The 14,119-nt window shown below is 46.2% G+C and overlaps 1 protein-coding gene across 3 annotated transcripts in view; it reads left to right on the top strand.

Annotated features, from left to right (window-relative positions):
* The window catches only part of ZCCHC7 (zinc finger CCHC-type containing 7), a 111,230-nt gene extending 97,654 nt beyond the window's left edge, over positions 1 to 13,576 (top strand). For all 3 annotated transcript variants that reach the window (XM_042882921.1, XM_042882919.1, XM_042882920.1), the window contains 3 exons: positions 6,942 to 7,037; positions 11,665 to 11,782; positions 12,215 to 13,576. In XM_042882921.1, the coding sequence (XP_042738855.1) occupies positions 6,942 to 7,037; positions 11,665 to 11,782; positions 12,215 to 12,657 (657 nt within the window). In that variant the 3' untranslated portion in view covers positions 12,658 to 13,576. The remainder of the gene's footprint in view (positions 1 to 6,941; positions 7,038 to 11,664; positions 11,783 to 12,214) is intronic.
* Positions 13,577 to 14,119: the final 543 nt, after the last annotated feature.

Genomic DNA, 14,119 nt, shown 5'->3' with positions numbered 1-14,119 from the left:
GCTGTGCCGTGCAGTGCAGTGCTGTGCTGTTCAGTGCAGTGCTGTGCTGTGCAGTGCTGTGCTGTGCCGTGCAGTGCTGTGCCGTGCTGTGCCGTGCTGTGCTGTGCAGTGCTGTGCAGTGCTGTGCTGTGCAGTGCTGTGCAGTGCTGTGCTGTGTTGTGCAGTGCTGTGCTGTGCAGTGCAGTGCTGTGCCGTGCAGTGCTGTGCCGTGCTGTGCTGTGCAGTGCTGTGCTGTGCAGTGCTGTGCTGTGCAGTGCCGTGCAGTGCTGTGCTGTGCCGTGCTGTGCAGTGCTATGCTGTGCCGTGCAGTGCAGTGCTATGCTGTGCCGTGCAGTGCTGTGCAGTGCTGTGCTGTGCTGTACTGTGCCGTGCAGTGCTATGCAGTGCTGTGCTGTGCAGTGCAGTGCTGTGCAGTGCTGTGCTGTGCAGTGCTGTGCAGTGCTGTGCAGTGCAGTGCTGTGCGGTTCAGTGCTGTGCAGTGCCATTCTGTGCTGTGCAGTTCTGTGCTGTTTGGTGCCCTGCTGTGCAGTGCTGTGCAGTGCCATGCTGTTTTGTGCTGTTTGCTGTTCTATGCAATGCCGTGCAGTGCTGTTCTGTGCAGTGCTGTGCACTGCCATGCAGTGCTGTGTTATGCAGTGCTGCGTTATGCAGTGGTGTGCAGTGCTGTGCAGTGCTGTGGCCACGTCTGGCTGTGGATGCGGGGCTGTTCCCCACCCACTTCACAGCTTGTGGTCCTTCTTCCAGCCGTGTAAAAGGTTTCTTTGTACGCCAGGCCATTTGTCCATCATTGTCTGGGGTCCAAGCGGTGGTAAAATACCCTGTCACCGATCCCCGGCACCCTGAATGGCAGCTTCTCTCCGGACAATTGGCGGCGGTGCCGAGAAATATTCCTGAGAGGATTATTTAACCTTTCAATTTAGGGGGCACAAAGCCCTGCTGATTAATGAACTTTCTGATGGGTGCCGATAAGCGGATCTATTTCTTTATTTCCTCCAGAAGTGATTCCTTCTCCCGTCCCATATTACTATAATCTTAAACATAAAAATGCGGCAAATAGATTAAAAAACAGCACTAAAGAGTTTATCTGGCTGGCAAACTGAAGGAGCTAAATTAAAATTGGTAATGAAAGCGGTGGCTGAGCCCTGTATATGTTTTTAAATGCGGCGTGTATTTTGAAGAGACTTATTCTCCGCCTGCCTGGTAATGACTGCTTTTGGTGCGCGGTCCGGGGCTGGCTTCTGTTATCCCCCCAAAAAAATGAGTTGTGTTATCTGGATGACTGCAGACACATATGCATCCCCCTTTCTCACTGCATGGGCAGACAAGGTCGATAGCATTACAAGGTATTTGTGGCAGTGCTTGTTTCAGTTTTCAGAGCTGCCAGTTTTCAGCCAGATTTGAATTACAAAAGAAGAAGCTGGCATGAAAATTGAAAGGGTTTATCGGCTAGTCTGAAGCCTCATAGCACATTGCTTATTTATGCAGTCCATTTGCACCAGGAAATGTAAAAAGGAAATACATTTTAAAAATAAGGTCATAAAGACCCGAGATATGTTTAAGATGGCAAATAAAATATAGATACCTATAATATCTTTCCAGGAAATGATTTCACTTAATGTTGCGTGTTGCTTCGGAGCAGCGTTTGTGTGGCTGTCATAAATTTGCACGTTTGTGTCGCTGCCGAGATCGTCCCCGGGGATTAAGGAGGAAGTGTTTGCTAACTTACTTTAAAATTAAAATGGAAGAAAGAGAGGTTTGTAGTTTGAGAGCTACGTCAGAAATAGTTGGAGTGTAATGCGCCATCCCATTTAAATAACGCTTTGCATCCCGTGTAAAATTAGCCATGGACGGATGGATAGATGCCACCACCTCTGGAGAAAATTGGGATGCCTTTTAAACCACCACGGTTCTGAGGCATTCGGGGATTGTGTTGTTGTTATCCTTCCCATCTTGCATATATTCGCGTTCTGTACAAACTTGAGGTTTCCTTATCCGTTTTTCATGAGAGACTTCTTGAATTAATATTTTAGTGTGTTTTTCTGTGCTCATAAGAGTATCAAAAGATTACATTAATTTCCTTCGAGTGCGTGATGTATTTTTTGTCTTTCACTGTAACGTTCTGACATAGTGGATTGTAGATGCTATTTGCATCTATTTAAAATGCATTAAATAAAGGTCGTGTTTCTGTAGGAAACGTCCACTTTACGGTGCCTGCTGTGGACTGAGTGTGTTACGTTCCTTCTTCTGGAAAGGGCTTTGGATTTTCTCACTGTACAGCCAGAAGTAAAATCCTGCCCATTTGATATAGATTATTTAGCATAAGGCAATAATAAAAAAAAAGTTTAGTGATACTGCTGTTTGTTGGATATTTCACCGTGCTTTGTGGGTGTTAGGATACGTTTGGTAAGCTCGTTGACGAGAAGCAAGTTGCAGTGAGATTCTTGGGTGCAGTTGGGACAGAGCAGCTCGCTGCCTGGGGGAGTTCCACCACTCCTCTTGGAAAAGCAAGTTTTTTCAGGCAGCCGGCGAGATGGGGAAATTAAATTTGGTAAAGAAATGATGTGTTTATGATTGTTTGGACTTGTGGGGTTTAGAAATCGAAACACGAAGCGTGAATGTTTCTGATGTATTAGTATGCATTGAGCCCAGTATGTTTCTCTCATGAATTTTCATAAGGATTTTTACTACGTAGAGCATGTGGCTTAATGATGCAATCACCTGATAGACTGGAGGACTCCAAAGGAGACGTTCTGGTCTGTTGTGTACATAATACTTGTTTCAAAAATCGGCCTAATTAAGGAATTACCCAACGGAATGCGGGTCTATTGGGTGCATGACATGGTTAAAGAAAATAACAACATCAAAAACCTTTCGTATAATTACAGTATAACGCAGTATCTTATATTGGCAGTTTGTAATATACAGAAATGATCCCAACCTGCCACTGTTTCGGTCGGTATACGGATAGTTTATGATAATTTGTAAAGGGAAAATAAATGTTTTTCCGTGTTGGAGCTGTTTGGATCATTTCCCTGTCCAGTCCTAGCGTGCAAGATGCAGCATGCGGTGATTCAGTTGATAATTGTCTTCCAGTGGCTCAGGAAATTGGGAAAGTCTGAGTGCTGGTGAGTTTTAGTCCAAGTCTTACGCCTCGTTCACCTCTCAGAGTGGGAATACTGCACTGCATGGCACTCGTACGCTTGTTTTGTGGAGCACCTTCTTAGCTCTTGAGGCTCAGGCACTGATGCACTCTGCCCACACAGCCCTTGACCCCTTCTTTCTGCAGGCCGTCATTCATCTTTGGAGCACGGCAAAAAGAAGAGTAAAGCCAGACAGGCTAGGTGTGAGCACAGCCAGCGGTGTGCATGGGGGGCATTGAGAGGTTTGGGGTGCTGCAAAGCAGCCTTGCAGCAAGAAGTCCTGAGGTGCTGTAAGGAGGTTGCAGAATTGCTGTCTCACAGTGGAGCTGCCCCGATGACTGTGATGGAAAACACAGAACAAGGGTGGGCCTCACACGGAGGTGGAACAGCAGCTGATAGACCAAGCGATGGAAGGCGCAGCCTTGGTGTCGTCTGGTGGTGTCACCTCTGGGTGGCACTGGGAGCTCTTCTGAGATGTGCCTGGATGTCAGGGGCTTTGTTGCTTCTCCAAGTGTGGCTTGGAGAAGAGACTGATCAGCCTGAGTCAAGTGCATCCTCACCAGTTCCTGGGGGTGGCTGTGCACTGGTTGGGCTGTGGCTGCATCTGATGATTCGGGAGGTCAGATGCGTGGCGTTATATGAGTCTGAATTGTGAAGGATGCCAGTTAAGCATCATCCTTTACTTGCAGAGCTACTCTCGCGTGTGTCTTCGAGGTGTGCTTGTCAGGCAGGGGCTCTTGGAGTTGCACACAGGTCCCACTTCTGGCCCTTGGCACCGGTGCGGCGCACGCGTTGCGTACAGCAGGGAGAAATTTACACAGCGGAGGTGGGAAAGTTGTCCTGAATTAGGCAGATTGCAGACCCTAAGTAGGAATGAGCTTCGTAACGGCGAGCCCTCATTGGATCTGAGTCGCAGCAGATAAAGGGAGCTCAAGGTCACAGAGGTAGCTGCCCAGCAGGTCGATTTGCATAAAAAATTACTGTCAGAAATAGGCCAGTGAGGCAGCCCTGGCATTTTGATCTCTTGGCCTTTGTCATGGAGATTCCTAGTTGAGAAGGGAGGAAGGCCAATGTCCCAGATAATGATTAACTGTTTTAATGGCATTCATTCATTCATTCCACACTAACTACTCATGCAGAAAAAAGGGTTATGTAAAATGACATTAGAAGAAAAATCATTTGTAATCGTTGCATCAGGCTGCACTTTGAGGAGACATTAGGAGTAAATCCATGGTGTGGTAGGCTTATGCTTTATCTTCTGATATTTACTGAGTTTACTGGTGCATGAAAAGCTTTCAGCAAGAATAGCAGATGGGATGGACCTTTCATAGGTAATGCTATCTACCAGGTTATTACTTCTATATATTGATAGTGAAGTAATCTCCAAGATATCACCCTACAAATATAGATTATTTAAATGTTTGTAACAAAAAAAAAATAACATAGAGAAGCTACGTTCATGAATACTTTATTTTGTGCCCATATGGCTGGAGTCTTCAGATGCTTTTTTAAGCCTTAAGTAGTAAGAAAACAGAGGGTTTATAACATAGGTTTCCTTTTTTGTTTGGCTACGGAAGGAAGTAAAGTTATGTAGAGTTGTAATCTGAGCAGTGAGTATTCCGCTTCAATTTCTTTCCCTAAATGTGACCTTTCTCATTAGCTGGACAAAAGGGAGCGGGGAGGAGGAAGGGGCTGGCTTGGGCCAGAGCAAGAGGTTGTGGTCTATGGGTGTATGTCCATAAGTGGGGGAGGCTGAAGCACTCTCGTACAGCAGAAAAGGAAAACATCTGGGCATCTCTTGCACGCGGTTGTTCTGAAATGCGGGAAAGCAGCTCTGCGTGAACCTGTTGGTGGTGTGGGGCAGCTCACAGCACAGGCAGCTCTTGGTGCAGCTGTTGGCTTTTGAGTCTCTGTAAGCGACTGGGAGCTTCAAGTGCATAGAAGTGTACACCAGTGTGTACGAATGTCAAGTGCAATGTATGAGTCAGGTGAGTTCTTATCTGCTGCTGTGTATTTAACTTTTGGATTAGAATGAGGCACCTGCTGGAGGAGTGCATGCACGCAGTTTGCTTACTAACGTGGCCATATAAATCACTGCAGTGCTCTGGAGAGCATGCTCCATGCCTGCTGGCATCCACACGTCTGGGACTGATTTTCAAAAGAGCAGTGCAAAACAGTGGGAGACCCTCCTTCTCTTTCTCCCTGGAAAGTAGTAGCGTTTGGAACCCGAAAGAAATACTAATGAAGTTTCAGTACAAGAGCACCGAGAGTGGCCAAAATCATAACTACGTTGGAGGAGCCCTACTCAGCATTTTTCCAGGCAGCATTTTAGAATTGCTTCTCTAGGATAATGCATGTTTTTTGTAACTTTGCAAAGACCAAGCAATACAATCAAGCCATTTTCAGGTGGAGTTGTGGCGCATATTATGGACTAGCTGGCAGAACAGTGGCGTTGTGGTCTGGGCTTTATTTTTCACCACTGTATGGTGCTGCCATTCTGGTTGTGGGAATCTCTGTGGGGCAGATGGGTACTGGCTGAAGGAGTGCTCTGGGGCCTGAGCAGCCTCCCTGTGCGGGCATCAGCTGACAGCAGCTTTGAAAACAGATTTTCTAGAGGTGAAATGCCATGCAGTAGGAATGCAGAGGAGGGTCTCAACTGCAAGATTTATCTCTGCTCTCTAGGAGCCCTGGCCAAAGGGGAGATTGTTGCTGGGACAAGTGTCCACGTTGAAAACTATTTAGAATATGGGTGATTCTTCCAAAACACTGAACCCATAGATCTTTCCTTAGGTGTATGCAGAGGTTTGACTTCTTTCTTTGCTATGTTAAAAGGAACAACCTGAAAAACTAAACCAGCTTAGCGACTCAATAACATACCACTGGAGAGCTCTCACTGTAAGACATGGATGAGAAATATGTGAGAAATCACTTTGTTGGTAAATTTTTTTATGATCTGGGGAGCATGGATCTGCAACACATCCTTAAAGTCAAGGCTGAAGGGGCTCACAGTCAGGTGACCCTACCCACCAAAACTTGGCATGAGAAGATTTCTGTCCTTTCTGCCTGCTTCTGAAGCACTGCTGTCACTCTTGGAGGCTGTGCATGAGGACACAGTGGCTTTCACAGTGGATGAGTGCAGTTGTAAGGGTTTAAAGACAAAAACCTCTCAGTTGTCTTGAGAGGTCTACCACATGGTCAACCCCCGGACCACCACTGAGGACTGGGGTGGCCCCAGAGAAGTCCTGAGTCCTGAGTGACTATGCTTCTTGCTGTGGTTTTTGGAGCAGGCGTAGGTTTGGGAGCGCAGCCGGTGAAAGCGCCGTGTCTCAGTCGCATCTCTGCCACATTGCTCTGAGCTCTGCTAGGAGGAACTCGTTCTGCAGTGACAGCCGTGGCCATGCAGCTGGTGGGGGCAACACCTGGTGGCCCCGTCCCTCCCAGCGGGACTGCAGGGCATGCGTGACAGGCGGCCAAGGCTGGAGGAAGGCGGGGGGGGGGGGGGGGGGATAAATCGGCAGCCCGTGTGGCTGTATTCAGGGCCAAAACAACATGGCCGGGCAGAATGGATGCTGAGCATTCAGTCTCCAGTCTCTTCCCGTCTCATTTGTGGTGCTCACGGTTACATTGCTCTACGTAATTGCAGTAATGTCAGGAACGTGGTTCTTTTCAAACTCAGTATTCCAACAGCAAGTAGGGATAGGTTGATTTAAGCAGAATAAAATTATGCAGTCATTTAATGTATTTTTAATTTGGCATCTGGAATACTGCCTGACCCAACTGTCACCAATTTCTCTCTTTCAGACAAACCCTGGACCAATCAAGGCAGCCAGTTCCCACTCTGAGCACTCAGCTGCCGTGTACTGCTACAACTGCTCCCGGAAAGGACATTTTGGATATGTAAGTCTCAGCAGCCTTTGCCTCAGTGCTGGCTGTACCTCTGGAATAGAAATTCATCCCTATCCACAGATCATGGCTGGAGAAAAGAACTGGAGCAGTCAAGCTAATGTTGCACGCAGGGTTGCTCTAATGAAACATTTGTGAGTCTGCAGCACTGTTGAAAACAGCGTAGGACATCGTGCAGTGATTTCACACAATGATCTGATTTTAAAGATGTGGAAAAAAAGGAGGAGTTGCTGAGTCAGGTTTATTGGTTTGGTTTTTAATTTGGGAGAAAGAATATGTAATGGGCAGATACTAAACAGAGCTATATTTTTTCCCATTTCTCACACGGTTTATGGAATGAAGCAGTAGTTACTTGCTGCCACATTCAACATCTCAAAAGGTTGCTTACAGCAGTCAGCCCAGCAATTGGAATTGCTGTTTTGGGAATTCTCCATTTCTGCCTCTTCTGAGGATCCCAGTTTGTAGCAGCTGCGTTAAGCTTACTGGCATGCTGTAAGGTGCAGAGGTGGTGGTCATGAGCAGTAAAAATTGGAGTTGTGTTGCATCTTCTGGTATTAGTTCCAAATGTTATCACCTTTTCTAACCTCCCACCATGACAAGTGCAGCTCTGGCCGTGCAGATATCTAGCTCAAAAGGTAAAGGGGTTTTTTAAAAGTTCAGTAGCCGCAAATATTCTAGGAAATGAATGTTACATGTGTGTTGGTTAAGCTTATTGTTTCCTACTGCTTAGAGAGAGTAAATTGTCAGCTAATTCCTTCTTGTGTGCTCTGTGTTCACTCCTAAAAAGCATGCCACTATTTTCATCTAAATTTGTAATCTCTGTGGGTAATAAGTGGGACAGGTAGGGCAACTTTGCCTGCGTGTTCTCCTGGCTGATCCAAAAGAGGAGGAAGGAAAAATTTTGATGCCAAGCAGTCTTTGGAGACAAATGAAGGCATTCTCTTTGAGCAGTATGTTGAGGCCGTTGCGTGTAATGTGGACACGCTGCTGCCTTCACAGATGCCTTGGAAGGGGCAGGAAATAAGTGGCTCTTCCAGTCCAAACCAGGTAAGAGGCATCAGCAGCCTGGTGTAACCTGTGGGAAATGCAAGCACTGCAGCATGACCTTGGCTGCGGTATGTGATCCAAATCCTTGCCTTTGTGTGCAGGGTGTCTGCTGAAGACATGGCCCCACGTGTGATGACAGTTCAAGACCTTGGCACTGTAGTCAGGAGAACCATCTTGTTCTGTCTGCTATATAAGACTTCAGTAAGATATTCAGTAAATAAAAGTTTCCTTAAAGGTAGCTCTGAAACCAAACAAAGACAGAATAAAGCCACTGCCAGAAATGTATACACTGAAATGAAGGTATGCAGTGAGACCTGGATTGGCATGCTTGAACAAAAAGTGAAAGTGATCGTTGGCAGCGGACAAAGAACAGTTTACAAAACTGCCCTAAAAATGGCATTCAAGGAAGGCAGCAATACATGGTTACAAATGAGCTTTGAAAATAATTAGTTCATTTCTGGGAGGAGATGATGGTTGTTACTTGGATGGAATAGGTACAAATTGTGTAACACAAGTAAGGGAACAAAGTGAGACAAGAGCAACATTTTACAGTTATCAGTGTTAAAGATAAGAGTATTTTCCCTAGCGTGTGAGGAGCAGAGATAGCCTCAGCAGTGACTGAATGAAAACTGAGAAGTCAGTAATAATGCAGAAGGGCAGAAATTCTCACCAGATCTTCCAATATGCACAGGAAAGCATCCCAGATGTGCACTGCATTGTATGATGATCAGTGGGTATTTGCCTTCAAATCACGAAACCTTCTCTTTGCAAATGGCTGTAGGAATGGGGCTGGTGGTCTGCTATGCATATTTATGGAGATCCAGCTGGACAGGCAATACGTGTGAGATTTGTAGCTCTCACTGACCAAGAAAACTGAGGTCAAAGTCCGTGTCTGCACTGATGCAGTGAGCAGCCCTGCCAGAGCTTGAAAACCCTGGCTATAATTAAAAGAAAAAAGTTTGGTTTTTTTTGGAGGTTTTGTTTTGTTTTGTTTTGTTTTGTTTTTGTTGTTGTTTGTTTAGTTTTTTTGTTTGTTTTTTTAGTTTGTTTTTATTGGAAATTTGTTATCAGTAAACATTACTGGTGATGATAAGCATCTCTTAACATTTTTTTCCCATTTCTGCACTGCAGGAACCCTCCTGCACTGCCTTTCTTGAGCATTTAAAGCAGAGGAATAACAGACTACCAAGAAGAGAAGGCTGCTGCTGTTAGTTTTGTGTGGACATAACACAGCGCTTCCCACAGCAGTCTGCTTCTTTTCATGGTGCCATTTAATCTAGCTTGGGAACATTTGAAGTTCTGTTTCTTCGTTACAAGCAACTCAGGCAAGAGCAAAGAAGTTGGTAAATCCTGGAGTTAACTGCACAGTTTGTGTGAGAAGGTGACTGTGGAGCACACGTGGGGGCTGTGCAGAGATTGAAGTAATTATGGCATTAGCTGCCAAAGGTTCTAACGCCTGGCAGTTGTGCTTACTATATTTGCTGCGTCATTTATTAATGCAGTTGTATTTTTAAACTCTACATAATGAGCTACAGTGCTAATAAGGGAAAAGATCTTGCTTTCTTTAGTAGACTTCCCATCACAGTCCATTTTGAACCATCCGCACCTCCAAACCATTGTGTTTCTGAGTCCCTGGCAAAGATGTGCTCTTCTGTGGGACATCTGTGTAGGAAAGTTGAGGAGGAGGTAAACCAACCAGGGACACAGCCCCTTACATTATTCAGGCTGCAGATGTGCTTTGCATTCACATCACAATACAGAACACACACAGAAAATTCCTCCTGCAGGCTGGTAGCAGGTTCTGCTTTCCATCCTCTGTATGTCCCCTCCAGTGGCAAACACTGTCCCAAGAGTATTGAACAGTACAAAGTGTGTGGCAGCAGTGGCAGCTCACCTGGGAGGAAGGGCACAGCACAGTGCTTGCTGGACATGCAGTTGATTTTTCAGTGAAGTTATGTTTCAGCAGAAAAGAGGAGTGCTAATTTTGGTGGCACTCAGTTCACTAATGCTTCCATGTCAACAAGTGAGCAAAACAAGAAGTGATGAAGGGCTGTATTTCTGCAGGGCAAGCCAAAGGTGTTGTGTAGCATCCCAGCCACTGCATTTCACAGCTATCACAGGAGGAGAAATGTGCCTTGAAGTACTTCTGCAGAAAACCAAACCGTGTTGCTTTCAGTAACCTCCGTGGCAATGCTTACATTTTCTTCTGTTCAAGGTAGGCAGGCAGCTTTGTGCCCAGCACGAAGCCTGCTCTGAGTTAGGTGCCATTCACAAGAAGCAGGAGTATTTCAGCTGTTCATTTCACTGCTTTCCTCTCCCCTTAAACCTGAGGAGGTAATTAGGAGTGGTGAGGGAGGAGGTGTCTTTGTGGGGTGTGCTGGATGCCTGCAGTCACTGAGTGGCTGAGGTGTGCAGAGTGAAATCTGGTCTAACCCAGCAGTGCTCCCTTGAAGGACACCACAGAAAATAATCCTTCTTTTGACTTCAGCCCAGCAAAGGCCATTTAAAGATGAGATGAGGATATGAAATACGTATGAAATGCATTTTTAATGTATTGCTCCTCTAAAAGGGAGGGAGGAGAGTGCAGAAGGACACACAGGGAAAGGGAGTCCTAGAGGCCTCGTATGGCTGAAGTCACAAATGCAGGAAGGAAAGCAGCTTAGATGGCGTGGAGATGCAGTGAGCAAAAGCTTCTTGTAGTTTATGGGGAATGGCAGGCCCAGAGTTCATTACATCTGGGCAGCATCCAATAAGTGGAGAGCAAATCCATAGGAAGCATAGCCAGGCCCACAGACATTGCCAAAACACTGTGAGTGCAGCAGGGAAAAAAACACATTCCTCAATGAAGTGTTTGTGACGTGGGCTCACGTGGATGTGATCCAGGGAGCAGTGGGTGGTTCAGGGCTCTCTTCCCAGCACACCCGATGTCTTTGCATGGCAGAACCTTTTGTGGCATTCTACTTTGTTCTGCATCTGTAAGAAAGTGACACACAGCTCCGGCAGTGTGCAGAGGGGGCTGCCCTGGGCTCCTCCTCGTTGCCTTTTCCTTCCTTTAACCCCCTCCACACCTTTTGAGTGTGCCACATTTCTGCACCTGCATTTCCCTCCAAGGGATACAGGTTGAAAAAGCCCCCTCACAGCTGGAGGGGTTGACCTGAGGAAATGAGGCTTGTGGTCGTGATGGAGAGCCAGCTGCAGAGGCAGCAGTGGGAGCTGGCCCAGCTCGGGCAGGACGCCCTGTGCCTGCATCTCGCAGCATGGTTGGCGCGCATTCCCCTGGTGTCTACCTGCTTCTAGTTCTGTGCCTTGAAGACTGCTGCAGATCGGTAATAAGGGTGGGAAGGCACGTGAGTCCTTCCACTTGCTGCAAGGCAGCTGCAGGTTGGTTCATGGAATGCATGTTTTTCTTTGTGTGCTGAAAGAACTGTTGAAAATCAGTAGAATTATCAGTTTTTAAAGAATTGGTTGCAGCATCCTCTGTAGGTACAGACCAGCACCTGCAGAGTCCTGCTCATTTTGTTTCCCATGAAATCATAACTCAGCCTCATCTAATGATTTAAAATGTGTTTTGCAGGAGTGCTCAGAGAAGCGCATGCGTGGAAGCATGTTCCCTGCTTCTCCATTCATCCACTACTACGACGATGAATGTGACCTCAAGAGGAGAGCAAACAGGTTAAAAAGAAAGATCGCAGGTACAGCACATTTTGGGAGATCCCTTTTTATTTTCAGTTCTGTGAAATATTTTCTCCCGGGCTTGCTGCTTTCTGAAGTACTGCTGAATTGTTTCCATGTCTTGGGAGAAGCGGTGGGAATTTGGAAAGGTACTCCAGGAGTAGTAAGAGGTTTGTGACCTTAATCTTCTGTGTACCATGGAAATACATCATTTCAATGCCCCTAGATGAGTGTTGTCAGATGTTTTAATTCTGCTGACATTGAAATGGTAATAAACTAGCAAGAGGAGGCTTAAACTGTAAGTCAGTAAGCTTCTTGTCTATGGACAATAAAAAACCACCTCAAAAAAATCTACCAAATTGAGACACCCTGTACAGGGAAAACTACAGTGGCTCTAGCACGGGGCTTCAGGTTTTCATTGCAGGTACTGAAGTGAGCTGATCTTTTTACAGAACTGCAAGAAGCTGGCCTTCTGCCATTACAGCCAGAGACACCATGGCAGGAAGAAAAACATGGAGGGCACAGCTGCAAGAAAAAGCCTTGGGAGGAGCACAATAAACGTAACAGAGATGAGCATCGCAAGAAGAAGTCGTCATCCCAGGCAGACAAACAGAGAGCAAAAAGACACAGAAGTGATGTTGAAAGGGGCCACGAGATGGAGGACGACTTCCCTAGAGGGTATCATAAGCAGACATCCAGGGGCAGCAAAAAACATCACAAGTCTGTTCTCCAGGCGCATGGCAGCAAGAAGGAGTATGGCCAGCAACTTCTGGAAGCTGCTAAAAGGAAGAAGAAAAGGAAAAAACAGAGGGATGCTAGTCCTGATATCAATGAGAATTTATTCCTTATAAAACAGAGGAGGAAAAAGTCTAAACAGAAATCCTCCTGCTGGTGAGGAGGTAGATGGGAAGCACTGACAGTTGCTGGCCCTGATTCTGCCTGTTCTTTGTTTTTGTCACTCCTTACACACTGAATTTGAGTATGTCCCTGAGTCTGGGTGGACATGCCCAGGCCCCAGTCACACAAGAAGCATCCTTCTCTACTTCCAAAAGAGATGCTTTGTCTGTTGTGCACTGTTCACTTGGCAGGGAGCATTTAGTATTTGTGTCTGGAATTACTGTACTTTTTCAGCAGTCCTCGTGTAAGTTTGCTGCCTTTGCTTGTAATGTGAGGGGCTGGGCTGGGGAAGGCCCTTGCTGCTTTGGGTAGGATTTGTTTCTTTGCTGGTGAGATGTAGCTCTGATAGCAGGATCTTGGCACGGCACTCGTGTTGACACTGAAGGGAAGCTTTTGCATGAGCAGGAGCTGGGTCCGTGTGTGGAGATGTGCGTGTTCCCATCAGCCGCTCCCCAGGGCGCATCCTGTCCCTTCGAGAAGGTGCTGTGAAGGTGTTGCTTTAAGCTTTGGGAAGTGACGGTCTCCAGCCTTGCTCTGCAGTGTAGGTCCACCACCATCAGTGCCACAGCTCTGGGTGCCAAGCGTGGGCAAGCTCTGACTGACCACATTCCACCTCTTTGCTGACTGGCTAGAACAGCAGGAGAAAGCAGCTAAGAAAATACAGCAGAGTTTACATCTCATGTTAGATATGTCACTGTTCCCCTTGGTGTGGGAGTTGTGTCTGCAGAAATGGTAGAGCATGAAAAGTGTGTTTGATTCCAGACACGATGCGCTAAAATTTAATAATTAAAGTTATTTGTAAGACAGTTATTTTTGTACTGTAGAATTGGACGTTTATGTTGTTTAAAGTTTTGTAACAACAAATGCTTGACCAAATGAGTAATTCAAATAAAAATTTACATGGGGGATATCCATAACCACTGGTTTGCTCTACATTGTCTCATTGGCAAGCAGAACTACTTAAGAACACACTATCTGCTTCCCCTATTTTGAGCTGAAACTACAGCGCTGCCAGGAGATTTCCTGTTTTTGTTGGTTCGGGACCTGTGCTGCAGCATACCACTACTTTTGCTAAGCAGAAGGAAGCAACTACCTGCACGTGTTCGTCAAGTTAGGCGTCCTCTCTTTCTGCTTACAGAGAAATTGGAAAGAATCTGCAAGTTGTGCAAATGCGTGGGTATAAGAGGAGGAGAAATCAGAAGGGTATTGCAGTACAGAAAAATGGGGGCTGTCTTTCCGCCAGAACTGTTCCACTCTCTGTAAGCTCCCTGCTTTTTGTTTTTTTCAGGGTCCCAAATGACAACACCAGTATTTCAGTGCCATATTGTCTGTGTCCAGAGCTGTTTTCGGCAGACCTACACCCATGTAATGCTTGAGAACTGTCAGGACTTGTCAAGGACATCTTATTCAGAACCCAGTGCCCAGTTCTGAGTAAGTGCCTTCGTGCTGGTGGCTGAAAT

The sequence above is a fragment of the Lagopus leucura genome, unplaced genomic scaffold (genome assembly GCF_019238085.1).
Source record: "Lagopus leucura isolate 7727_CA_CO unplaced genomic scaffold, USGS_WTPT01 Super-Scaffold_100036, whole genome shotgun sequence".
NCBI classification, from domain to species: Eukaryota; Metazoa; Chordata; class Aves; order Galliformes; family Phasianidae; genus Lagopus; species Lagopus leucura.
The sequence above is the reverse complement of the archived record's forward strand: the minus strand, read 5'-3'. Positions and strand labels throughout refer to the sequence as shown.